Source organism: Chenopodium album, chromosome 3 (assembly GCF_948465745.1).
Source record: "Chenopodium album chromosome 3, dcCheAlbu1.1, whole genome shotgun sequence".
Classification (NCBI taxonomy): domain Eukaryota; kingdom Viridiplantae; phylum Streptophyta; class Magnoliopsida; order Caryophyllales; family Amaranthaceae; genus Chenopodium; species Chenopodium album.
Window position 1 is genome coordinate 81,885,310 of NC_137836.1, and position 21,736 is coordinate 81,907,045.

At 33.5% G+C, this 21,736-nt stretch overlaps 4 protein-coding genes and 1 non-coding gene across 6 annotated transcripts; all 5 read right to left on the reverse strand.

Moving 5' to 3' along the window:
- Positions 1-1,468: 1,468 nt before the first annotated feature.
- On the reverse strand, positions 1,469-6,794 carry LOC145624500 (eukaryotic translation initiation factor 2 subunit alpha homolog). The gene is made up of 7 exons (XM_081677547.1): positions 6,301-6,794; positions 4,266-4,322; positions 4,096-4,182; positions 3,876-4,022; positions 3,038-3,142; positions 2,066-2,164; positions 1,469-1,887 (listed from the first exon to the last, which is right to left on the reverse strand). The coding sequence occupies exons 1-7, from the start codon at positions 6,682-6,684 to the stop codon at positions 1,738-1,740; spliced, it is 1,029 nt and encodes a 342-aa protein (XP_081533673.1). The 5' UTR covers positions 6,685-6,794; the 3' UTR covers positions 1,469-1,737.
- A 115-nt stretch (positions 6,795-6,909) lies between these two features.
- On the reverse strand, positions 6,910-6,991 carry TRNAS-CGA (transfer RNA serine (anticodon CGA)). The gene has a single exon. It is a non-coding gene; the product is annotated as a tRNA-Ser (tRNA).
- Positions 6,992-9,624: 2,633 nt separating this feature from the next.
- On the reverse strand, positions 9,625-14,820 carry LOC145619683 (gamma-interferon-responsive lysosomal thiol protein-like). Its single transcript, XM_081674387.1, has 5 exons — positions 14,387-14,820; positions 14,206-14,271; positions 13,283-13,423; positions 10,239-10,331; positions 9,625-10,139 (listed from the first exon to the last, which is right to left on the reverse strand). Exons 1-5 carry the CDS (start codon positions 14,645-14,647, stop codon positions 9,936-9,938), a joined length of 765 nt encoding a protein of 254 aa, XP_081530513.1. The 5' UTR covers positions 14,648-14,820; the 3' UTR covers positions 9,625-9,935.
- A 531-nt stretch (positions 14,821-15,351) lies between these two features.
- Positions 15,352-17,268, reverse strand: LOC145619689 (gamma-interferon-responsive lysosomal thiol protein-like). Its single transcript, XM_081674394.1, has 5 exons — positions 16,789-17,268; positions 16,584-16,649; positions 16,250-16,390; positions 16,064-16,156; positions 15,352-15,873 (listed from the first exon to the last, which is right to left on the reverse strand). Exons 1-5 carry the CDS (start codon positions 17,041-17,043, stop codon positions 15,670-15,672), a joined length of 759 nt encoding a protein of 252 aa, XP_081530520.1. The 5' UTR covers positions 17,044-17,268; the 3' UTR covers positions 15,352-15,669.
- A 745-nt stretch (positions 17,269-18,013) lies between these two features.
- LOC145619696 (gamma-interferon-responsive lysosomal thiol protein-like) lies at positions 18,014-21,084 on the reverse strand. Of its 2 annotated transcripts, none has more exons than XM_081674400.1 (5): positions 20,192-20,449; positions 20,052-20,117; positions 19,631-19,771; positions 18,465-18,557; positions 18,014-18,353 (listed from the first exon to the last, which is right to left on the reverse strand). In XM_081674400.1, exons 1-5 carry the CDS (start codon positions 20,447-20,449, stop codon positions 18,195-18,197), a joined length of 717 nt encoding a protein of 238 aa, XP_081530526.1. In that variant the 3' UTR covers positions 18,014-18,194. The 2 variants fall into 2 exon arrangements, with proteins under 2 accessions (XP_081530526.1, XP_081530532.1); XM_081674406.1 differs by adding an exon at positions 20,970-21,084 and having other exon boundaries at positions 18,228-18,557; positions 20,192-20,428.
- Positions 21,085-21,736: the final 652 nt, after the last annotated feature.

The window sequence follows — 21,736 nt, forward strand, 5'->3', positions numbered from 1 at the left end:
AGTTAGGGATAGAGTTCGAGTGAGACATTAACCCAATGACTAGAAAAGCTTGAAATGTGAAAGTGTTACGAGTACACATTTCGGTTCAATTCGTACCACAAATTTGTTATGATTTGAATATATGCATAGCTCCTAAGTCCTAACAAATTCTAATGCGTACCAAAATTTTACACGGAAAATACATACCGTCTATTATGGTTTGGATCAATTTGAAGGAGTAATGTGACAATTAAAAGAGAAATTAATAGGAAAAGAGGTTGGGCCCATAATAGAAGAGCATCTCAACGAGACCATAAGGTGGCGCACCTTGTGAAACACGGCATAGCTTATCAGCCTTCTGTTCGATAAGGAGTTGATGGATGCAAATCAAATACGTACAGTAATTAGTCCAGGGACCAAAACGTAGGGTAGCTTCGAGGATTAAAGCCCAAAACAACGGAAGATGTACCAATGAAATTAGACTAAACAATAAACATACGTGCTACTGTTTCCCTTCATTTTATTGTTTTCCATAATATATGAAATTATACAATCATCCACTTGTCTTTCAATTTCCATGAATTTTTGTACGGAGTATATCTTTTTGTGAACATAGTTGCAAGGGAAAAGATGTAGATGAGGTTCGATTTTATATTTTAAATGTTACACCCAAGAATGTAACCAACATAACTAAATGGCATCCACGAGAAAAAATGATTATTTTTAACCAATCTCAAAATAAGCTATCTTTCACAGTTTTACTTAATTGAGATAATCCCACATTTGTAGATTCCTTCATAAATTGGTCCTTAGTGACCCTAAATCTAGAGCGTAAAATATTCTATATACTTAGTATATTCGAGCATGCCTCAAAAATCACAGCAATAATCTGTGATTAACCAAAATAACCTTGATTTTGGACTATAGATGTGTCCTCTAGTATGCATCTATTCTCTTGGGTTAGGTTAACTCTTTTAAACCTTGAGGTACACTACACAGGACTAGATCAAAAGGACAAAGGGTACGAGACACTTAAGGCTCTGCTTCAAATTTATTTGGGGGGTCTATTGTCCAACTTATAGTGCAAAATCTAAGTTATAAATCAGAAACAAAAAATATAAAAACTCTGAAAATCTCATAGATCTTGCTGCTCTTTCTAGGGCCCCTCTTCAGTGATGCCTTGTTATCGCTGTTAAGAACTTTTTAACATCAACAACCGACACTCTTTGTTTTTGCCATATTGAAAATGCATAACCAAAAAAAGGAGTGAAAAGGCATACAAATCAAGCATAGAGCATCTTATTCTTGTTATCATTTGATTTGATTTGAATTTATTCATCCAGGGACATCGGCTTTTCAGTAGATAATGAGGAATATGCATTGAGCATTTAAAAATAAAAAAATAATAAAAAAATAATAAAAAAAAAAAAAGAAAAGGAAAAAAAAAACCCAATGATCGCGATACTGAGATCCAACAACAGACTACGTAGAACATTAAATACCTGCATAAAAATAGCACATTTACCAGAACTATGTGAATTAATCTCACATAGGCGTCTTTAACTAAATTTTGTAGCATAACAATCAGCAACCTCAGGAAACAAAAACTACCACGTAGCCAAAAAGAAGCCTTTTTCCGGCCATGTACATAACTCAACCAATCCAACAATAAATAGTATGAAAATTCATTGGCAAGGTTGAGGAGAAGATAATCTGCCATCAACTCCCCCTTTCTATTAATTTTCTTCTAGATTCAACCTATTCGTTTAACCCGGCGTTATCAATATCAGCATCACCCATTCCAGTTTCATCTTCATCTTCACTGTTCTCGTCACCACTCTTCTCAAGGTTTCCCCTACGCAAACTCTCCAACTGCTCCAGGAATAGTTTATCATCCCTTTCACTCACCTGCATCCCAAAGTTAATAATTAGCCTACGAAATACATATTCTCAGCCCTCAGAGCAGGAGGAAAAAAATTGTCCCCAATAAGGCTCACACTCGAAATCAGCAGATCAGGCAATAAAAAAAGGGGACAGGATCACCCCAAAATGAAAAGGAATATAAAGCTAGGACGAAGAAATTTACAGTTCTTGGCGCCTCCTTCACCACAAGCTTTCCCTTGTGATGTTCAATTTCTTTAGTACAAGCTTCAATTGCCTTGTGAAGGGTGGCAAGACCTTGTTCCTGCAAGGATATCCAAAACATTATTGAAGGACATATTGAGAATTAAAGATCTACAGGAAAATATCAGCCCACACTCCACCGAGGAGGCAAGGACACCTTAAAAAAAAAATGCAAGCTTGTGTTTCAGAGATTGCAAATTTTTATTTCACTTTCTTTGTGTGTGTGTAGGGGTGTGTGTGTTGGGGGGAGTCTATTCTTGTTTAAATAGGCCAAAAATATGAGCCTATATCAATAATTTGGACAGTTGAAAACTAAACAACAGAAATTTGAACAGCCTTACATAGCAAGTCTTGCTTTATAAATAACTCAACTTAAAAGTTCTTCTATATTCAAGTGTCCAAAGACCATCCAAATGTAACATAAAAATAATAATAATAATAATAATAATAATAATAATAATAATAATAATAATAATAATAATAATAATAATAATAATAATAATAATAATAATAATAATAATAATAATAATAATAATAATAATAATAATAATAATAATAATAATAATAATAATAATAATAATAATAATAATAATAATAATAATAAAAAATAAAAAAATAAAATAAAAAAATAAAAAAAATAAAATAAAAAAATAAAAAAATAAAAAAAATAAAAAAAAAAGGTTAACCCTATACTGCAGAAGCATGAAAAAGCTTTCAGAAATTCAGCTAATGACATTGAAAAACCTACGTACAGGATAAGAATTGCCACAATAAAATTAAGAAAAACAAGATTATTGGTAATTGCCATCGAAGGGTCCATCCATATACAATGACTAGCAAGTAAGGTTATCACTTTTCTTAAAAGGACACATAATTTCTTCAAGATATCAAACAACATATTTTTTACATATTCTCTCCGAGATGGTGAACTAACCTTATCAAGAGTCTGAGTGGTCAAGACATAAAGTGGTGGAGCAACTAGTTTAATTTTCACAGGGCAATCTTCTGTTCCAGAGGCTTCAGCTTTACGCATAGCTTCCTGCAAATCATTATATCCATCAATGGAATTTAGAATATATGTAACAACCACCAATAGAATTACAAGACAACATTCAAAACCACGAGAGCTTATAAAGCACATTATGGAAATATAGCACACGTGCCCTTTACCCTCAAAAGCTAGGTGAAAGAAGATGGCCATTTCTACAGCTCAGATCAGGCTCCAAAAAATAAATATAGATGTGACACAACACAGAAATAATGACTTTAAAGTCCCAGCAGTTCAAGTCATTTTGATAGAAAGAAGCTAAATGATAAATTGCGCATCTTCAACTATATTAACATATTTATCACAATACAAATTTTCATCCCCTAATTAGTACCATAGTTAAACACTAATGGCACAAAATCAATGCAACATCTAAAACTGAAAATCAATCTAGTAAAAAAGAAAAAAAAAAAAAAAAAAAAAAAAAAAAAAAAAAAAGTGATGGAGAAAGGAGTGAAAACTGTATCAGGAACTAAAGCTGAAGAATTCATAAGCTTAAAGATATAAAGGCTTTGAAACTTTATCATCACATATCCATACAAAAAATCAGTATGTACAGGTATAACCATATAAGTGCACATCTTTAAACTCATGCAACTCAAATATTAAAAACAACCAAATCGCAATACTTGAGCCTAAAACTTCACTACTTTAAAACCTATGTAGAAGCCTCAAAAACAAAATTAACTTAAACCACACAAGTTCAGTGAAAACGAACACCTACCTTGATATGAAGCACTCCGTCAAAGTGGAAACATTTCATTTCAATATCAGCACGGATTTTTAGAGGCTGAGGAGTCATTCTTCGTCTAATATTCTTAATCAGAGAAACCTTGATCTCTGGGGTTACAGCAGGAATCACTTTTGTAACCTGCAGTAAGTGCATATGAGACCTGAACCACAATTATCACCAATGAAAATAAAAAGCGAGAAAATTTGCATACCTCCTGACCATCAGGACCGGTTTCTTTGACTTCATAGGTGAGTGGATCCAAAATAGTGTCAGGGTCATTCACAATTACCTTGAACGCCTATTTTAATGAAAGAAGTTAGAAATTTATCAAAGGAAAAAGTCATCCAGAATACAAAAAGGAAACAAAATGAAAATGCTTACCTCAAAAGCATGACCATACTTCCGATACAGAGGCCACCCTATACGTATGTATAAATCCTGCATAATGGAAAACACATTTAATCAAGCCAGCATGAAGATTCAACCATTATGTCCTATGCATAAATCAAATTTTCTTCTGCTAAGTAAAAAGAGGCAAAAACATTAAAATTGATACAGAAAAAGAGGTTAAGATCGAGAACAAATGCCCAGTGAATTCGGCAGCATGTTTATTCTTAAGTAGCTCAGAAATAGAGTATGGAGACTAGAGATTACATACAACTTAGAAGTCAAAAGGGGTATTTCCAGTCATCAAAACTAAAAAGTTATTTGAGGCATGTGATTGAAGGTTTAGCAGCTAATTAATCCACAAAAACAAAACCCAAATTCAAGCCCACTAAACAACATAGTTCTAACACTGATAAAGTGATTCCTCTCCAAAATGTTGTAAATGTCACAGCAGTTCAGAGTCAGATGGACATGCATCCTTCTATTTAAGTGATTTACAGCCAAGGCTACCTTAGTTACAAAGGCCGACCTAGAAGTTCAAAAGGTGAATCATATTCCTCAAACTCTCCCCTCCTATAAAAAGACTTTGAATGTTAAAAGAAATGAAAAGAGAACACAACCGACTTCCTTCAACTCCCAAGTTACAACACATTCTTTGTCCCAAACAGAGTGTTACCATTGTTAACTACTAGTCTACTACTATACGAGGTTATACAAAAAAAATCTTTTCTTTCTTATAAATCTACAACACAGTACAACTTGCCCATGCTGCCCTTTCTCAAAAATTTCCAGCTCACACAACATCAGTCCAATGGAGTACAAAAGGCAATATTGTAGTTTAGATCAGACTTCCACACTGCGGGTGACTTATCACTAAATTACAACACATTCTTTGTCCCAAACAGAGTGTTACCATAGTCCAGTTGTCCACCACTATACAAGGTTACACCAAAATAAATATTTCCTTTCTTATAAAACTACAACACAGTGCAACTTGCCCATGCTGCCCTTTCTCAAAATTTCCAGCTAACTCAACATAAATCCAATGGAGTACAAAAAACAATATTGTAGTTTAGATTAGACTTCCACACTGCAGATGACTTATCACTACTTCCCAATATCCACACAACCCATTAAACAGCAATAACGAGCACGAGGAAGCTGAAAAGGATAAATGAGAAGAAAAAATAAATCCATATTCAACTTTTCCTCAATCAGTCCATTTAGATGGGGGATATAAACAAATAAGCGCCTGGACCTCCCAAGGCCCTGACTAAAAAATCCTTTTATCTTTACCAATAGTAAAGAATACCTTATGGGACATACATTAAACAAAATTACACAATAAACTTTGTTATCATCCTTAAATCACTAACTTTAATCAACAAAGTAACTATAGTTGCTACTAGAATCTAAAGAAGATAAAAAGAAGCTAAGGAATGATTCATTAACAAATCAATTCAATAACAAAACTAGAAAACTTTTCAAGCCATGAGAGTAACAACCACTGCAAATTTCCGACGTGCAAATATACTTGACCCAATCAAATAACATTTAAATCCTCAAACAGAACGCTTGTACAAAATCCATGATTGAACAAACAAATGAAGCAAAACCAAAGAACCTCACGCTTAATGCACAAGAATTATAATTTAACTAAGATAAGTAAATTGATCCTACACCACTCGTTCTTCCCAACTCATTTCGAACACCAGCATGTGTTAAAGTAACAAATTAGCTAATCCTATGAAAAGAATCCAATCTTTTCGGTTTTTAATTAAATGCCAATTACCGACATCAGAGTGTTCAATTACCTGGGGTAATATAGAATCACATTCATGGTTATAATCTTAATACTATAATTCACCATCAACACCAACAAAATCCCCAATTAAAACAACAAACATCATACCAGATCACCAGTATTACTTTGAAACAATAATACATCAATAACAAACAAAATTGATAAATTCACAATAAAAAATCAAAACTAAACTCAAATTAAGAAATAGAGAGAAGAAAAAAAAACCTCCAAATCCATGTTCATAGTTTCGGCAACATGACGCATAATCGAATGAACAAGCTTACTCTTATTATAGCGTTCCTCACATTGAGCAATATCTTCTTCAGAAACCCTACGTTTACTAAGATCGATGTAACCCTTTTCCTTATCAACCCTAAGAACCATAACGGGTTCAGTACGACCCACCCGAATAAGACTGTTAACACTCCGAATACGACGACGAGAAAGTTCAGAGAAAAGGATCATTCCTTCGATATTGTTGTACTCCAAAAGAGAAACATACGCACCCATGTCTGCGATGTTCTTCACCTGAATCATCACCGCCATATCCACTTCTGGGTATCGAGATTCGTACATCCGACATTCCAAATTGGGGCCTCCGCCTGCCATTGATGCGATTCGGAGGAGAGAGAAAGAGGGGAAATTTGGGAATTAGGGTTTTTTTTTTTTGGGAGAGTTTGAGAAGAAGAAGATGATTTTAAAAAGGGTGATGGATTGCTGCTGCTGGGTTGTTTTTATATTTCTGGATTCTTTTGTGGGAAGGTTTGCGTGGGGTTAAAAAACGTCGTCGTTTTGGGGAATAAATTTTTGATTAAAAATAAAATTAAAGAATGTCGTCGACAGCAGGATTCGAACCTGCGCAGGCAAAGCCCAACAGATTTCGAGTCTGTCTCCTTAACCACTCGGACATATCGACAACTTGTTAATTTTCTTTCGTGCTTAACTGTATATTCTATAATGGACAATTTTAAAAATTAATTTCACAAATTTTATTTTATTTATTTTTATGAAGCATATAAGTAATTTAAACTTCATTACATGCATAGTCTATTTGTCTACCTTTAAAATTTGACATAAGTAGTATATAAATATATAATAGAATGTAGATTTACAGGTACAAGCAAGGTCTTGTTTGAATTTATTTTTCAATTTATATTAATAACCTTATAGATAATGGTTTATTTCGATTTGTTTTTAAGCTGTGTTAGACATGTTTAAGTACAATTACCATAATTTGTCTCCAAAAAAAAGTACAACTACTAGAAAAGTTCCCCATGATTTTAAATTTGGATTAGATTAATGTAAAAATATATTACTAGGTTTGATTTGGAGTTAGGCTAAGTAATAAGATGTCAAATGCAGGTAATACAATAGACAATAAACTACATTGACTTTTTCACATGACGTAGCTCATTATCAAGGCCATTTTGCTCTTCATGATTTGGATATTCAGAGACTTCTTCAGCTCCAACTACAGATATTTCGTCAGGAGTGGCAGGGTTGTCTTCCATCTCAGTTTTAGAAACAACCTCGACCGAGTCATCACTCATCAGCCACTCACCCTAAATCCACATTCAATTAAATCAACTAAGGATCAAGGCTCTCCATAATTAGATTTCGCAGCGTGGATATCCTATTTTTTAATCTTCGTCTTGATCAAATTCGGCACCCACCACGTGCGATTCACCGGCCACCAACTGCAATTTACCACCAACCATGTGCAATTCGATAAACAAAATGGCTTTTTTTCCATTGTTGTCCATTGAAGAGCTTCAACAATTGAAAAATTTGTAGATCTAGGGTTTAGAAATTGGAAAATTTAAGAATTAAAGAAAAGTTTGAGGAAAGAGAAAAGACATGTAGCTAGAGAGAGAAGAATATTGGGGCTTTTCAGTGATAGAAGTGGGTGTTATTTTTTTAATGTAAATTGTGGGACCATTGGTATTCTGAAATAATAAAAAATCAGAAGGTGGGGACCATTAGGTATTATAATATTATTAAAAATAAGGAGAAGTTATTAAAAAAAGGAAACATCTCATTTATTGTAATATAGTTGCAAAAATAAAACTTCTCATTTATTTAAACACGGAGAGAGTATTTCAAATTTATTTAGGTTTGAATATATTTTTATTGCTGAAAATAGTTTATTTAAATAATCTAATAATTTTTTTCATATCTATAAATAAACTAAAGGAATAACCGCTGACATTATATTGTCCACGTGACAACTTTATATGAAAAATTTTCCTGCCTAAATAAAAATATAATGTCATCGTATTTTCTTTGGTTTTAAATTTCAAATTTAATTTCTCCTCCTCTCAATTTATCTATACTCTTTAATTTATTTATTTTTCTTCTATCACCAACTATTGATATGCTTCATTGAACAAAATAATCTGATGTATATATTTTTTCTATTTTCCTTTATATATTACACAAGTTTAAAATCATTTTTTATTTGCTTAATTAAAATCGTATATTAAAAATTTAACTTTTATGTATATGCTTAAATTTTCATATTTGGTTTGTTCTTCTTCAAAATTAGCATTTACAACTAATGGTTATGTCTAATTAATTTTTCTAATAAGTAAGAATACATAAAATATATACTCTATATTTAAAAAAAAATTCGTGCATCGCACGGGACTAATCTAGTATAGTACATATTAGTTTAACTAAACCTACATATTATATAAAATTTGATAATGACATAAAATTCCTAAAAACATCATATCATATTATATATTATATATTGCACGTATATGCGCAAACAAATACGTGTGTTTTACATTAATATATTTTTTTGGAATTTTAATATTGTATTTCCCATTAAAACTTTATACTCCATATTACTTATAACTGCAATTACCAACAAAAATAAACTTTATATTATATATTACTTTTTTTCATTTTTCGACAACAAATTCCAGCGAGAGGGGCCCATTTGTTATTTTCCTTCCATAATAAAATCATCACTCTCGTATATATTAACCAACCCTCCTCTTCTAGTAAAAACTCAATCTTAAAACCCAAATCTATGTGAAAATCGCACATTGAAGAAGGAAAAATGATTTGGTTTTTTAGATTGAGCTTTTGCAAAGAAGAGGAAGGTGGTTAATACATACGAGGGTGAAGATTTTTTTTGGAGATAAAATAACAAATGAGGGTCTGTTCTCTTATGTTGAAATCCAATTCAGTTCAATTCAATTCAGCTCAGTTCAGTTCAGCTCCTAATTCCTTCTCTTATAAAATATTCATTTCAATTCAGCTCAACTTAGTTCAGTTCAACTCAGTTCAGTCAATGAAAACAGGCCCTGAGTCCCACTTGCCAGAATCTGTTATCGTAAAATGAAAAAAAGAAACAATTTAAAATTAGGGGTTTTTATAAAACTTTTTAGCAAGTAGTTTTTAACAAATTTTCCTGAGTAGTTTTTGACAATTTTTTCTTAAATTAATGTAAAAATGGTTGAATTTAGATTGGATTTGAACTCAATGTCTACCAAATTACGAGTATACTAGATATGATTTGAGGTAGGCCAAGTTATGAAGTAAGACATCTAATACGAGTACCAATAGACAATAAATTGGATTGACTGTTCGTGCCAATCTGAGATATTACAATTTCAATTGCTAATTTAAGCTGAAGTAATTAAAAAATATCTGCTGAGATTCTGAACAACCTTCTTCCACACAACGAAACTCACAGACTAGCAAAAGTACAGCTGGTTTACATAGACAACATTCACGAATTTAACAAATTCTGCAACAAACGTTATATAAAGCATAAACGGTAAACGGTACTTCATGAAAGCCTTTATGGCTTCTTGAGGCGAAAAAAAAAATTTACATGATAACATGATTTAGACCATCAGATCCATCCACGATTGTATGAAGGACCACATTTTCATTAAGGGTGTCGCCTTTATGGTCTGTTCTGTGTAGGAAACAAGGTGAACATGACTAGCCTTCTTTGTAATAGCACTTGCAAAGGATACCACATTACAGGCACTAGGTTGTGGTCCTTTGTACGCTTTACATATGTAGGTTATAAAGTCTTCAAAATCCTAGAACATAGAGATTTATACAAGAATTAGTTATTCATTTTCATGAATTTAAAAAAAAAAACCTTCAGTTATGAGGACAGAATAATGGACATTTCTCACCTCAAGGAGTGGTTTTCCATCCACAACAACCCAAGGCACGTATTTATGCGGAGGTTTGAGGGCATCAGTTAGAGCTGCGTACTTTAGCTCAAGCTGCATGGAACTTGATATGTTAAATTCAATTAACAGAAGGCAGAAACAATAGAAAATACATAAACAGCTACCCATAAAGCATATACCAAGAAAACCGAAAACAGAAGAGCAAGACTCTCCAAATTACAGCTCAAATACACATACAAAAATTAATACCTTCCAACAGTTATAAACCTGAGAATTTAAGGTGTTTTTATCAATTCTTCATGTGTCAAATTAGATAGTATGCATTGTTCTTTAACTATATCAAATGTTAGTCAGAGTAGAAAGAGCTGAACAAAAAGGTAAATTCTTATAAAAGCCTTCTTTTAAACCATCAGAATATTCATTCATAGAAGAATACACCACCATCATCACCACCAAAGCCTTATTACTAAGGTCACAGAGTTGACAACATGAATAGAGAATTTTACTCCTATGGTAATCCACAAAGATCCTCTTCCAAGCCCACTTTCTTCATGTCCTTTTTAACTCCCTCCATCCAAGTCATCTTTGATCTTTCTCGGCTTGTTTGAGATCTCTATCAAGTCAATTAAACCAACCCCCTTCACCTTCCTTATATCATCCTCAGATCAATATCCGCAACTCCAACTTTTTTCCAAATATCTTCATTCCTTCATAGATCTCTTGATGAGAATAAATGAAAAACTTCAGAACACATGTGACAATGCTCTCAAATAGATGAGCAAGCCTGCTCTTGTTCTTTTATACGAAGTAGTAATTAAATATATAAATCTTACACACAAAATTTTGTATGTGGCTGGCCACACGGTGTGGCCAGCCACAATTATTATTATTTTTTTTTTTAAAAAAATACCACAACTCTTCTCTCTCTTCTTTTCTTATCTTCTTCTCCAAATCATATATCACCAACAACCATATCTCTACTATACCCATTTTCTCTCTCCTCTTTTCTTAGCTTCTTCTTCAAGCCAAACTACACATCACCAACAACAATATCTCTACTCCACCCATTTTTTCTCTCCACTTTGCCAAATTGCTGCAATTAAAGCCCGAAATTGTAGAAATTGGGTGTTAAATTGCTGTGAAAAATTGTGATTAATTATCCTTAAAATCATCAACAACATTTGAAATAGTGAAATTGATGAGAACCAAAGAAATGTGAGTTCGTTTCTTCGTGGAATCTTAGATCAAACATTCTACGTCAAAAATTGTAGGGTGTTACTAGTTTGGTTATGAGTACTTGTAGGTTTTACTGGTTTGGTCAGGAGTTACATGTAGGGTGTTACTGGTTTGGTCAGGGGTTACTTGTAGGGTGTTACTGGTTTGGTGAGGGTGTTACTGGTTTGGTGAGGTTACTTGTAGGGTGTTACTGGTTTTGGTCAGGGGTTACTTGTAGGGTGTTACTGGTTTGGTTAGGGGTTACTTGTAGGGTGTTACTAGTTTTGCTCAAGAGTTACTTGTAGGGTGTTACTGGTTTGGTTAGGGATTGCTTGTAGAGTGTTATTAGTTTTGCTCAAGGGTTACTTGTAGGGTGTTACTGGTTTGATATGGGGCTTACAAGTAACCTTTGAATAAGTAATTCATACAAGTAACCTTTGAAGTAACTCATATAAGTAACCCCTGAATAAGTAATTCATTCAAGTAACCCTTGAATAAATAACTCATACAAGTAACCCTTGAATTAACCCATACAAGTAACCCCCGAAAAAAAAAATACAAGTAACCCTTGAAAAAAAAAATACAACTAAATCTTGAAAAAAAAAAATACAAGTAACCCCTAAAAAAAAAAAATACAAGTAACTCTTGGAAAAAAATACAAGTAACCCCTGAATAAGTAATCCATACAAGTAACCCCTGAAAAAAAAAATACAAGTAACATCTGAAAAAAAAAAATACAAGTAACCCCTGAAAAAAAAAAATACAAGTAACCCCTGAAAAAAAAAATACAAGTAATCCTTGAATAAGTAATCCATACAAGTAACCCCTGAAAAAAAAAATACAAGTAACCCCTGAAAGAAAAAATACAAGTAATTCCTAAAAAAAAAATACAAGTCCTGAAAAAAAAAAATACATGTAACCCCTGAAAAAAAAAAATACAAGTAACCTGTGAAAAAAAAAATACAAGTAACCCTGACAAAATCAGTAACCCCGTTATGCGAGTGAATAGTAACCCCGTTATACTGCGTAATCCGTTATTTTTACTGATTTGGCAGCAGGCCACACCGTGTGGCCTGCTGCACCAAAAAAGAGAATTTTGGGTGACAAATTTCACCTTCCCAAATTACCCCTCTCAACTTTTAAATACCATCTTAAATTGAAAAAAAAAAAAAAAACTTATCCTCTTTTATTTATTTATTTTTTTAAAATAAAATGCTATCTTAACTTTTGAATATAACAAAGAGTACAAATATACAAGTACTAATCAACCGTTTTTTTAATTACTCAATAAAAAAAATACTATAATTTTTTAATTTTTTTGTATTAACAACTGTTATTAAATTTACTAACAGAGAAGAATGAAGTTTTATAGGCTTCTTATATTGCTCACACACGCATTGCGTGTGTTCTTAGTTTGTCAATATAAAAGGAAAAGCACCTTATCTTACTGGTTGCTTATTGATTGATCATGTAGAGTGGAATAAGCATTTAATCCATTGCAGTACCTAAATGCCTCTAACGAGGCTCTTGGTGGAGTAAGAACGGTTTAATCTATAATGAATTTTGATTGCTTTAGACCCTAAATAATTTGGAATTCATTTGACTTAAATTCTACAGTATTTCACAAGATACTGTATTTGTGTATACGAATCGATATCAAAGGTATGTAAATAACAAAAATTGGTCTAAAGGTGGCAAATATTTCCATGCTAAAGATGAAAACTGAGAACTAACGTATTGCGCAAAAATAAGGTATATTTTGGTTTATACTCGTATTAGCAACACATGCTACCACGAAACAATTAAAATTTTGCCCATAGAAGACTAACCTTCTTTCCAGCTTCACTCTTGTAACAATCAGTAATAGGTTCTGGATCCAATCCCAATTCATTGAAACAAGTTTCCCACTGGTAGTACTTACCCTCATAAACAAGACTCTCAACGCAAGTAATAAATGGGAAGTGGTCATCCTGCCAACGAGTTTGATCCACAACATAAATTAGCTTCTGTTTCACAGAAAGCAGATTCTTCCATCCAAGAAGACACAAATCGAGACTAGTTTATAAAAGGAGTGCAAACTTTAAACAAAATGGCTAAGATACATGCAAATCACACTCTCAATTACCTACATGCTCTACTAAGAAACAATTCAAAACAATTGGCATAGCAAGCGCAAAAATTTAAACAAAATTATCCGAAATTGGTGTATTTAGATGAACCCCTACCAGCCAAACTTCACAAAAAAAAAATGCAGCTATTGAACTCAGCAGTCCCACCAGATTAAATTCCATATCATATCATATCAATTCAAATTTAGACCAAAACTGATGTTATTATCTCAAATTGAAACATTTAAACAAAAACATTGATATATAAAATCAAACAAGACAATTTAAGCAAAATGATGTGAGCTACAAGTAGATGAAACTACACCAAATATGTATATATTTCAAGAAATACTTCACAAACACAAACATGCATATCTACCAAATTCTAAAGTGTTAAAAGTTGTATTAAAAGTACTAGAGAAATAATCCGAAGAACTATATACCAACTTTAGGTTTGCTAAAACTAGAAATATTAAGCAAAATCAAACATTAGTTGCATCAATCAACGAGTAACAGAAATCAATATTTGATTTTGCCAAGCAATGCTAAATTAACCCTAATTTAAGAAATGTTTCAAATAATTTCAAAGTATATGATAAATTAGGTAAAATAAAGGCAAAAATTACTAGGAGAAGAAAATGTACCAGATTAGGCCAAGCATGAATGGCACAAGCTTCAACAGTATTAAGCAAACATTCATTAGGACCATGCTGAAATCACCATTAATCATCAATCAAAACCAATAAATCACCATTAATCAAATTTAATTTCGATAAAATCGATAAAAATAGAATAAAAAACAAAAAAATGTTGAATGAATCAAACCTGGCAAGTAAAGGAATTATTGGAAGTGAGCTTAGCATTGCCCCAAGGAAAAAGGCGAAGGTCAACGATGTCGATTATACCGTTTTGGAAGATGATTGCGAGGTCGTTGATGATGAAGTCAGCACTGTACGGACACAAGCTTTCGTAGTACAAATCTAGCTTCACTTTTTCTGCAGAATTTGAAGTTGCTGAGCAGATTTGGGTGATTGTTAGGTATGTGAGGAGGAGAGAGAAAATTCTTCGAAGATTAAGAGACGCCATTTTTGGATGAACTGAGGATTCTGGAAAAGAATTAGTTTTGATTTTGAAATTTGAGGGTTTTAGATTGATTTATTGATGGTTTTGTTGCATGCAAATGTGCAATGTGGAAGAAAGAGAGACAGAGAATGGAGGGAAAATGAACTTCATCAGGTTGTGATGAAACTAGTTTAGGAAATGGGCTGTATTAATACTTGCCAATTTTATTTTTTTGGCCGAAGTAGATTTTATTGTATACTCGGGTGTATATAAAAAGGTATTCAGAGTAAAAGGAATGAAAGCTTAGATGTGGGTTTGTAATTAATTGGTGATATGAAGGTCAAAACTAAAAAGAACGATGATAAATATTCAGCAAATTCTATCATACACTCGGGTGTACCTAAAAGTTACGGGAAATTATGTATTACTTTAGAAGTTGCATTGGAAGTTTAGTTAGAGTAATGAAAGGGATCATCTTTCATTTGCGTGCCATACTAGGCACATTGCCACATAGTTCATTCATCTTGCATGATAGGCAAAGTAACCATCCTAACTTCTTTAACCAATCTAAATGTTTGAAAAGGATCAATGTCTTCAATCCAATTAAGTGACATACTCAAAACGTACAAAGTTGTGAATAGGTGTAACGGTTACTAACTCAAGATGATTATTGAAATCATTGAGAACCTTGGACAATTCTGGGTTAAGAGGATACACAAAGTCATGAATGGCAACAATGTTGGCAGGAGGACATGTACACCATTATCTTTAATTTACAAGCAACTTTTAGCTCATTATACTAAGCAGCAGGATATTGGTATGAATTACATCTCACTGATCAACCTACCTTATCTCGAAAAGAGATCATTACATTAATTACTCCATCTACTAAGATCAGGGTTATACTGGTGCCAATACAAAACAATAATTCAATAACACTCTAAAAACAGACAAGGTTGTTATTAACGTCACAGCTACATGCCTAGATGGTAATAGACACATTAAACAAAAACCACTGCGATGTCTGTCACATGACAGGACTTGATTTATATCATTTGATCAATCCATGATGTTATGGAAGACCAAATATTAACCAGGAATTGCATCTTTGCAGTCTGTTCTGTGTAGCAGACAGGGTGATCTCGATTAGTCTTTCCTCTCAGAACACTTGCAAATGATGCTTTCTTGCAAGCACTAGGTGGAGTTCCTTTGTAAGCTTTGCATATGTAACTGGTAAAGTTTTCATAATCCTATAACATAGAAGGAAAAAAAAAGGATATTAATCATCCTGAACAAAGAAATGATGATGACACAACACAACTTATGTACACTCGGACAGTGTTGTACATGTGCCTGTGTGTACGTTTATGAAACTTGCAGGCCGCGACATAGAATTTGCAGTATTGAGGACAGCAGAAATGATAGTTTCATAGTTCTCACCTCAAGAAGGGGTTCTCCAGCCACAACTACCCAAGGCACATATCTATGAGGAGGTTTGAGTGCAGCAGTTAGAGCTGCATATTTTAGCTGAAGCTGCATACATGAAACTTGATGAGTTAATTTCTGATTACATTTACAGACAAACTAGCAAGAAACTGTGAATATAGGGAACCAAAGATGACTGACCTTTTTGCCATGTTCGCCATTGTAACAACTAATAACAGGTTTTGGATCCAAACCCAACTCCTCGAAACAAGTTTCCCATTGGGTGTACTTGCCCTCAGAAACCTGACTCTCAACACATGTAATGAATGGGAAGTGTTCTTCCTGTCAAAGTGTTTGATTCGGGTTATTAATTAGTACGAGACCTCTAAAATGTTTGAGACGGTTGTAAATTATACTTGTATCCCATATTAAATCCAATTCTTCAACTCCTATAAATTGATCAAAAGGATCATGATATATATTCAATGCAAATATAACATAATCAAAGTAATTTTCAAAATCAAAAGAGATTTACCAGATTAGGCCAAGCATCAATCGCACAAGCTTCAATTGTATTAAATAAGCATTCATTAGGACCATGCTGAAATGAAATCATCAATAAAAAAAACAATTAATCAGTCTTAATAGTATTCTACGATAATTTACTCCCTATGTTTCTAAACAATTGATGTTTCAGACTTTTTCATTTGCACTAAAAAGTTGAATACAGCCATACAGACCTGGCAAATGAAAGAGTTGTTGGAGATGAGCTTGGCGTTTCCCCAAGGAAAAAGGCGAAGATCAACAATATCAATCAAACCATTCTCGAAAATGATGGGTAGCTCATTGAGGATGAAATTGGCACAATAAGGACATAAGCTCTCATAATACAAGTCTAAAGGCACCTTTTTCGCCGAATTTGGACTTCCTAAGCACACTTGAATCACAGCTAAGTATGCAATAACATAGAAACACCGTCGCAAAATCAAAGCCATCTTTGTAAAAACAGCGAAATTACAAAGTATGAAGATCAACTAGGTAACATAATTACATCAGTGTTGCTACTTATATTGATGTGTGTGGATGTTAGGGGAGTAGAGGTGGCAGTGTGAGAATCTTTCAGATTTTTTTGGCCCACTTTTATAGTGTTAGTTTGAGGAATCTTTGTGGTTTAAGTATAGTACACATAAGATTCAGATATTTGCTTAGGTAGTTTGATTTGTTCAACTGATTTTTTATTATTTGTTGAGTGGATAAGCATAGTAGTTTACATCAGATGACACTAATTTTCTGACTTTTATTACAGCATACTGTAGTTTTTCCAAATAATGTAATTGTCTTTATTGATTGAATTAGAGACATTGCAAGACGTGTTGGACTCTTTGATGGCTACAGATGATGATTCGACTGATTGAGATAAGGTGAATTAAGGCAAATGAACTAGGCCAGATTCTGGGTGAATCTAGTCGGAAAATTGGGCTGATGCTGTTAGCTGATGTATGGTAACTTGGTAAGTATTAAGTGGTATCTTATCAGTTTGGGCATTTACTTTTGTTACTTTCGCGGACAGCATGCAATAACGACATTGTTTAATGCATCATAGGCAAAAACGGTGTTGTTTCGGTGCATCTCAGCTAAAAAAAGTTTTAGGATACACCTCTACATGGGTTAGATCAACTAAAGGTCTGCAGGTGCAAAACGCTTCACGCTCCCTGCATATTTTTACTAAATGGAAATTATTCCGACCATTTTCACATCCACTGTAGAGAATTGAGTAGCAATGAAATGTATTTTCAGTTTATGTTTATGCTAAGAGAGAGTATGATTTTACGTTGAGGTGAAGAAACCTTATTCCACTATCAAACAAACCTTATTCAACTATTGAGATTTTGAACCTTATTCCACTATCAAAGAAAACCTGCAGTGTTAAACTGGTATACGGACACAGGATTAAACAAACAGTGCTGTAACTGCCAAGAAAAAGCCATATGAAATTTGACAGTTTTACACAACATATAAAGTTCGTTAATTACATAGCAGCTATATGCCTCCTATGATTTCCTGACACCAAAACAACCACTGTCTTTACATGACAGCAGGTTTTATATAATCTAATCCATCCATGACGCTACAAAGGACCAAATTTTCATTTGAAACGAGGCCTTTGGGGTTTGTTTTCTGTATCAGACAGGGGGAGAGCATTAACTCCTCCCTTGAGAGCACTTGCTAAGGATGTTTTCACGCAAGCAGTAGGTGGAATCCCTTTGTAAGCTTTGCAGATGTGACTAATGAAGTTTTCATAATCCTATAACATAGAAAGTTCAACAGAAGTTATTATAACTTAAAAGTTATTAATCGTTCTGAAGAAAGAAAAGGAAGATCAGTAAAAAAGAATAACAGAATTGGATTTACTCACATCTTCAAGAGGTTTTCCATCAACAACTACCCAGGGCACATATACATGAGGAGGTTTGAGTGAGGCAGTTAGATTTGCGTATATTAACTCAAGCTGCATGGAATTTGGTCAGTTAAATTCAGCCAATAACCCAAGGCAGAAACAAAGAAGCCCCAGTAGAATAATCGCCAGCTTAAAGTTGTTTATAGAGTACGAGTAACTTCTACAACTAATTTTCTTCTGCAAATGTGGCTGTTCTAATGCTAGCCATGGTCAAAATGATTACACATTCTAACAGTCAGTCACATACCATCTAATAAAATCTACCCTATCCATCAAGGATATATAACATTATATTCAGATGAGAGATGTATGTTTACTTAAGATAAGAAAACTGAAACAGGAGCTATGACTCTCGATATTATTCACATCCAGTATAACACTGATTCTTAACTCCAGAATAGAAGCAAGCTTCCAAGCATGATAAAACTACGAGTAGTTCAGCTGCTTCTATTATTCTTCGAACTTTCAACTAGAAGTGTACATATGACTATTCGTTCTTACAGATATGCCAAACAGTTGACAGAATAGAAAGGGTTGAATAAACAGGTAAATTTCAATAGCATGCCTTAAAAATTTCAGAATATTATTCCTTCATAACATCCTGATAAGAATAAAGGGAGCACATGCAGCTTGCGAGCTCTAGAGTATATCTTGGCACATACATTTGGCTTGCTTGCATCAAGCTATTTACAGCATATAGGAATTCCCAAAATACCAAGATTTTATCCAGTAGAAAAATGATACAGAAACAATATAAACCAAGATATGATTTCTCAAGATCAATAAAACTACAAATTATCCACATGCGCCTTGACAAGAAAAGGAACTATAAAACTTCAAACTATACAAATGTCATCACCGTCACTCAAATGCATATCATTGCTCAATCTACAGATTCCATACTACTATGCAGCCTTAAGTCAGTGACATGGAGTAAGTTCTATTCTTTAGGCCCTGATTGATAGGAACACATTTGGCTAATCGACTATCCAATATGGTGAAATACTCTCCAGGAAATATAAGTATAAAGGAAGCATACATTGCAAAGTGAAGGTTAATTCTGGATTACATGAACATGACAAGCTTGCATGAAACAAAGATATAGCACAAAAAAAAAGGCTAACCTGTTTTCCACCTTCACCCTTGTAACACGTATTAACAGGTTCTGGATCCAAACCCAACTCCTGAAAACAAGCTTTCCATTCCTTGTACTTGCCCGCGGAAGCCTGACTCTCAACACAAGTAATAAATGGGACATGGACATCCTGTCAAAGAGTCAAATCCGCATGGTAAGTAAGATGTTCAATTACATAAATAACATTCAATTTACTACACCAAAAGGCACAATTTTAGACTGCTGAGAAAATGAATGCAAAAACACATTCACTTGTCTGCACAAAAGATACACTTTGAAAACAATAGGCAGAAGAACGTAGAAGAAATTTAAGTACATAGATAAATCAGCAGCTTATAAGTGAAACTCAAGAAAATTACAATGCTTTATTTTACTTCCACAAAAAAAGGCAAAAAAATAAGAGAGATTACCACGTTGGGCCATGCATAAATGGCACAGGCTTCAACAGTATTAAGTAAGCATTCCTTAGGACCATGCTGAAATGAAATTTTAAACATTTAGCAAAAATTAGAAGTAAAAGAGTGGGGAATAAAGGTAGATGAAATTAGACCTGACAAGTGATGGAGTTATTGGAAGCAAGCTTGGCATTGCCCCAAGGAAAAAGGCGAAGATCAACAATGTCCATTAATCCATTCTCAAAGATGACTGGGAGTTTGCTCATGATGAACTTAGCACTGAATGGACACAAGCTCTCATAGTACAAATCCAACTTTACATTTCCCACCGTATTTGTATTCCCTAAGCAGATTTGAATCATTGATAGGTATGCAAAGAGAAAGAAACAGCACTGCAGAAGTAAAGAAGCCATTGTTGCAGTCAATAGAACAGAGGATTATGCAAAGAATGAAGAATGGAGGAGATATACCAGTACTGGTATTTATAGTGTAAGAATGTTTCAGTTTTGTTTCCCGACATCATTTTCCATTTTAGGAAACCTCCAAGGTTTGAAGTGTATCACTGATGTATTAAAGACCATAAATTTGTTTTTTGTCATTTTTGATCGAGGGACTTATTTTAGGATTAAGTTCACATCATTAAGCACTAATATTCTGACATTTATAGCACAATTCTTCCCACTACTGTGTTACAGAGTGAATGAGGAAATTGCAAGACGTGCAGGAATGTTTCACTGACACTTATGTTCTCCTAGTGTATTTATCGGCTATGGTGTAGGAATCAGGGTGAATAATAGTGCATAAGAGATATGAACAGTTTCTAGTGTGTGCATTCTGGTGGAAGTACCATGCAGGCATGCACCCTCCGATAAAAGAGGTGCACACACTAGTCATGCATCAGCATGGTGCATAGCCTGAGGGTTCAAGAATCACCTTCATACTTTAGAATGTACTCCTAGATGCATGGCATATCCATCTCTCTTATCTGTCATCACAAGAACAAAATTGGACTATATTACTGTAAATGTTAAATAATGGCAATACATACAGTAATACAGTATGCAGGACTCAGTAAAATCTGATGAGACTTGTAATAGTTTATTTTTCATATCTCTAATGACATAGAGATATGAAAAATAAACTATTACAAGTCTAAAGAGTAATGGGGAATAATGAAATTTGACTTACACCCATATCTCTTTATTTAGAAATAGGAATAACATTCACTTTTTGACAGTAAACGCAGCAATGGTTAAAAATAATAAAGAAAAGAAAAAACATACCATGCATCCAGCATCCTCATGGAGAAATAACGTTGTAACAGCATGCCATTCATCTTCAAATTACTAAAACTAGAACTAAAATAAGTGGAAGCTGATGAAATGTAATGGTCCACTATCTTCTTCACAAGAATCGTATCTATTTTCAACAAGAGAACAATAACACGTCATTTACAATATTTTATATACCAAATAAGAGCATACCTCCTCTTTCCTGATTGAGACCCTCTTTCAGGAAAGCTAATATCTTAGTTAAGTCTTAAAATAACACTATTTCACAGTAGTGCAATTGTTGAGATAGTGAGATGTTATTCTCGGAAAATCTATTTCCAAAACTGAATGCACTATCTCATAGCAAAGAACAGCCTGTACCTTCTAATAAACACTGGGAATGTTGCACACTTATACATATCACCGATA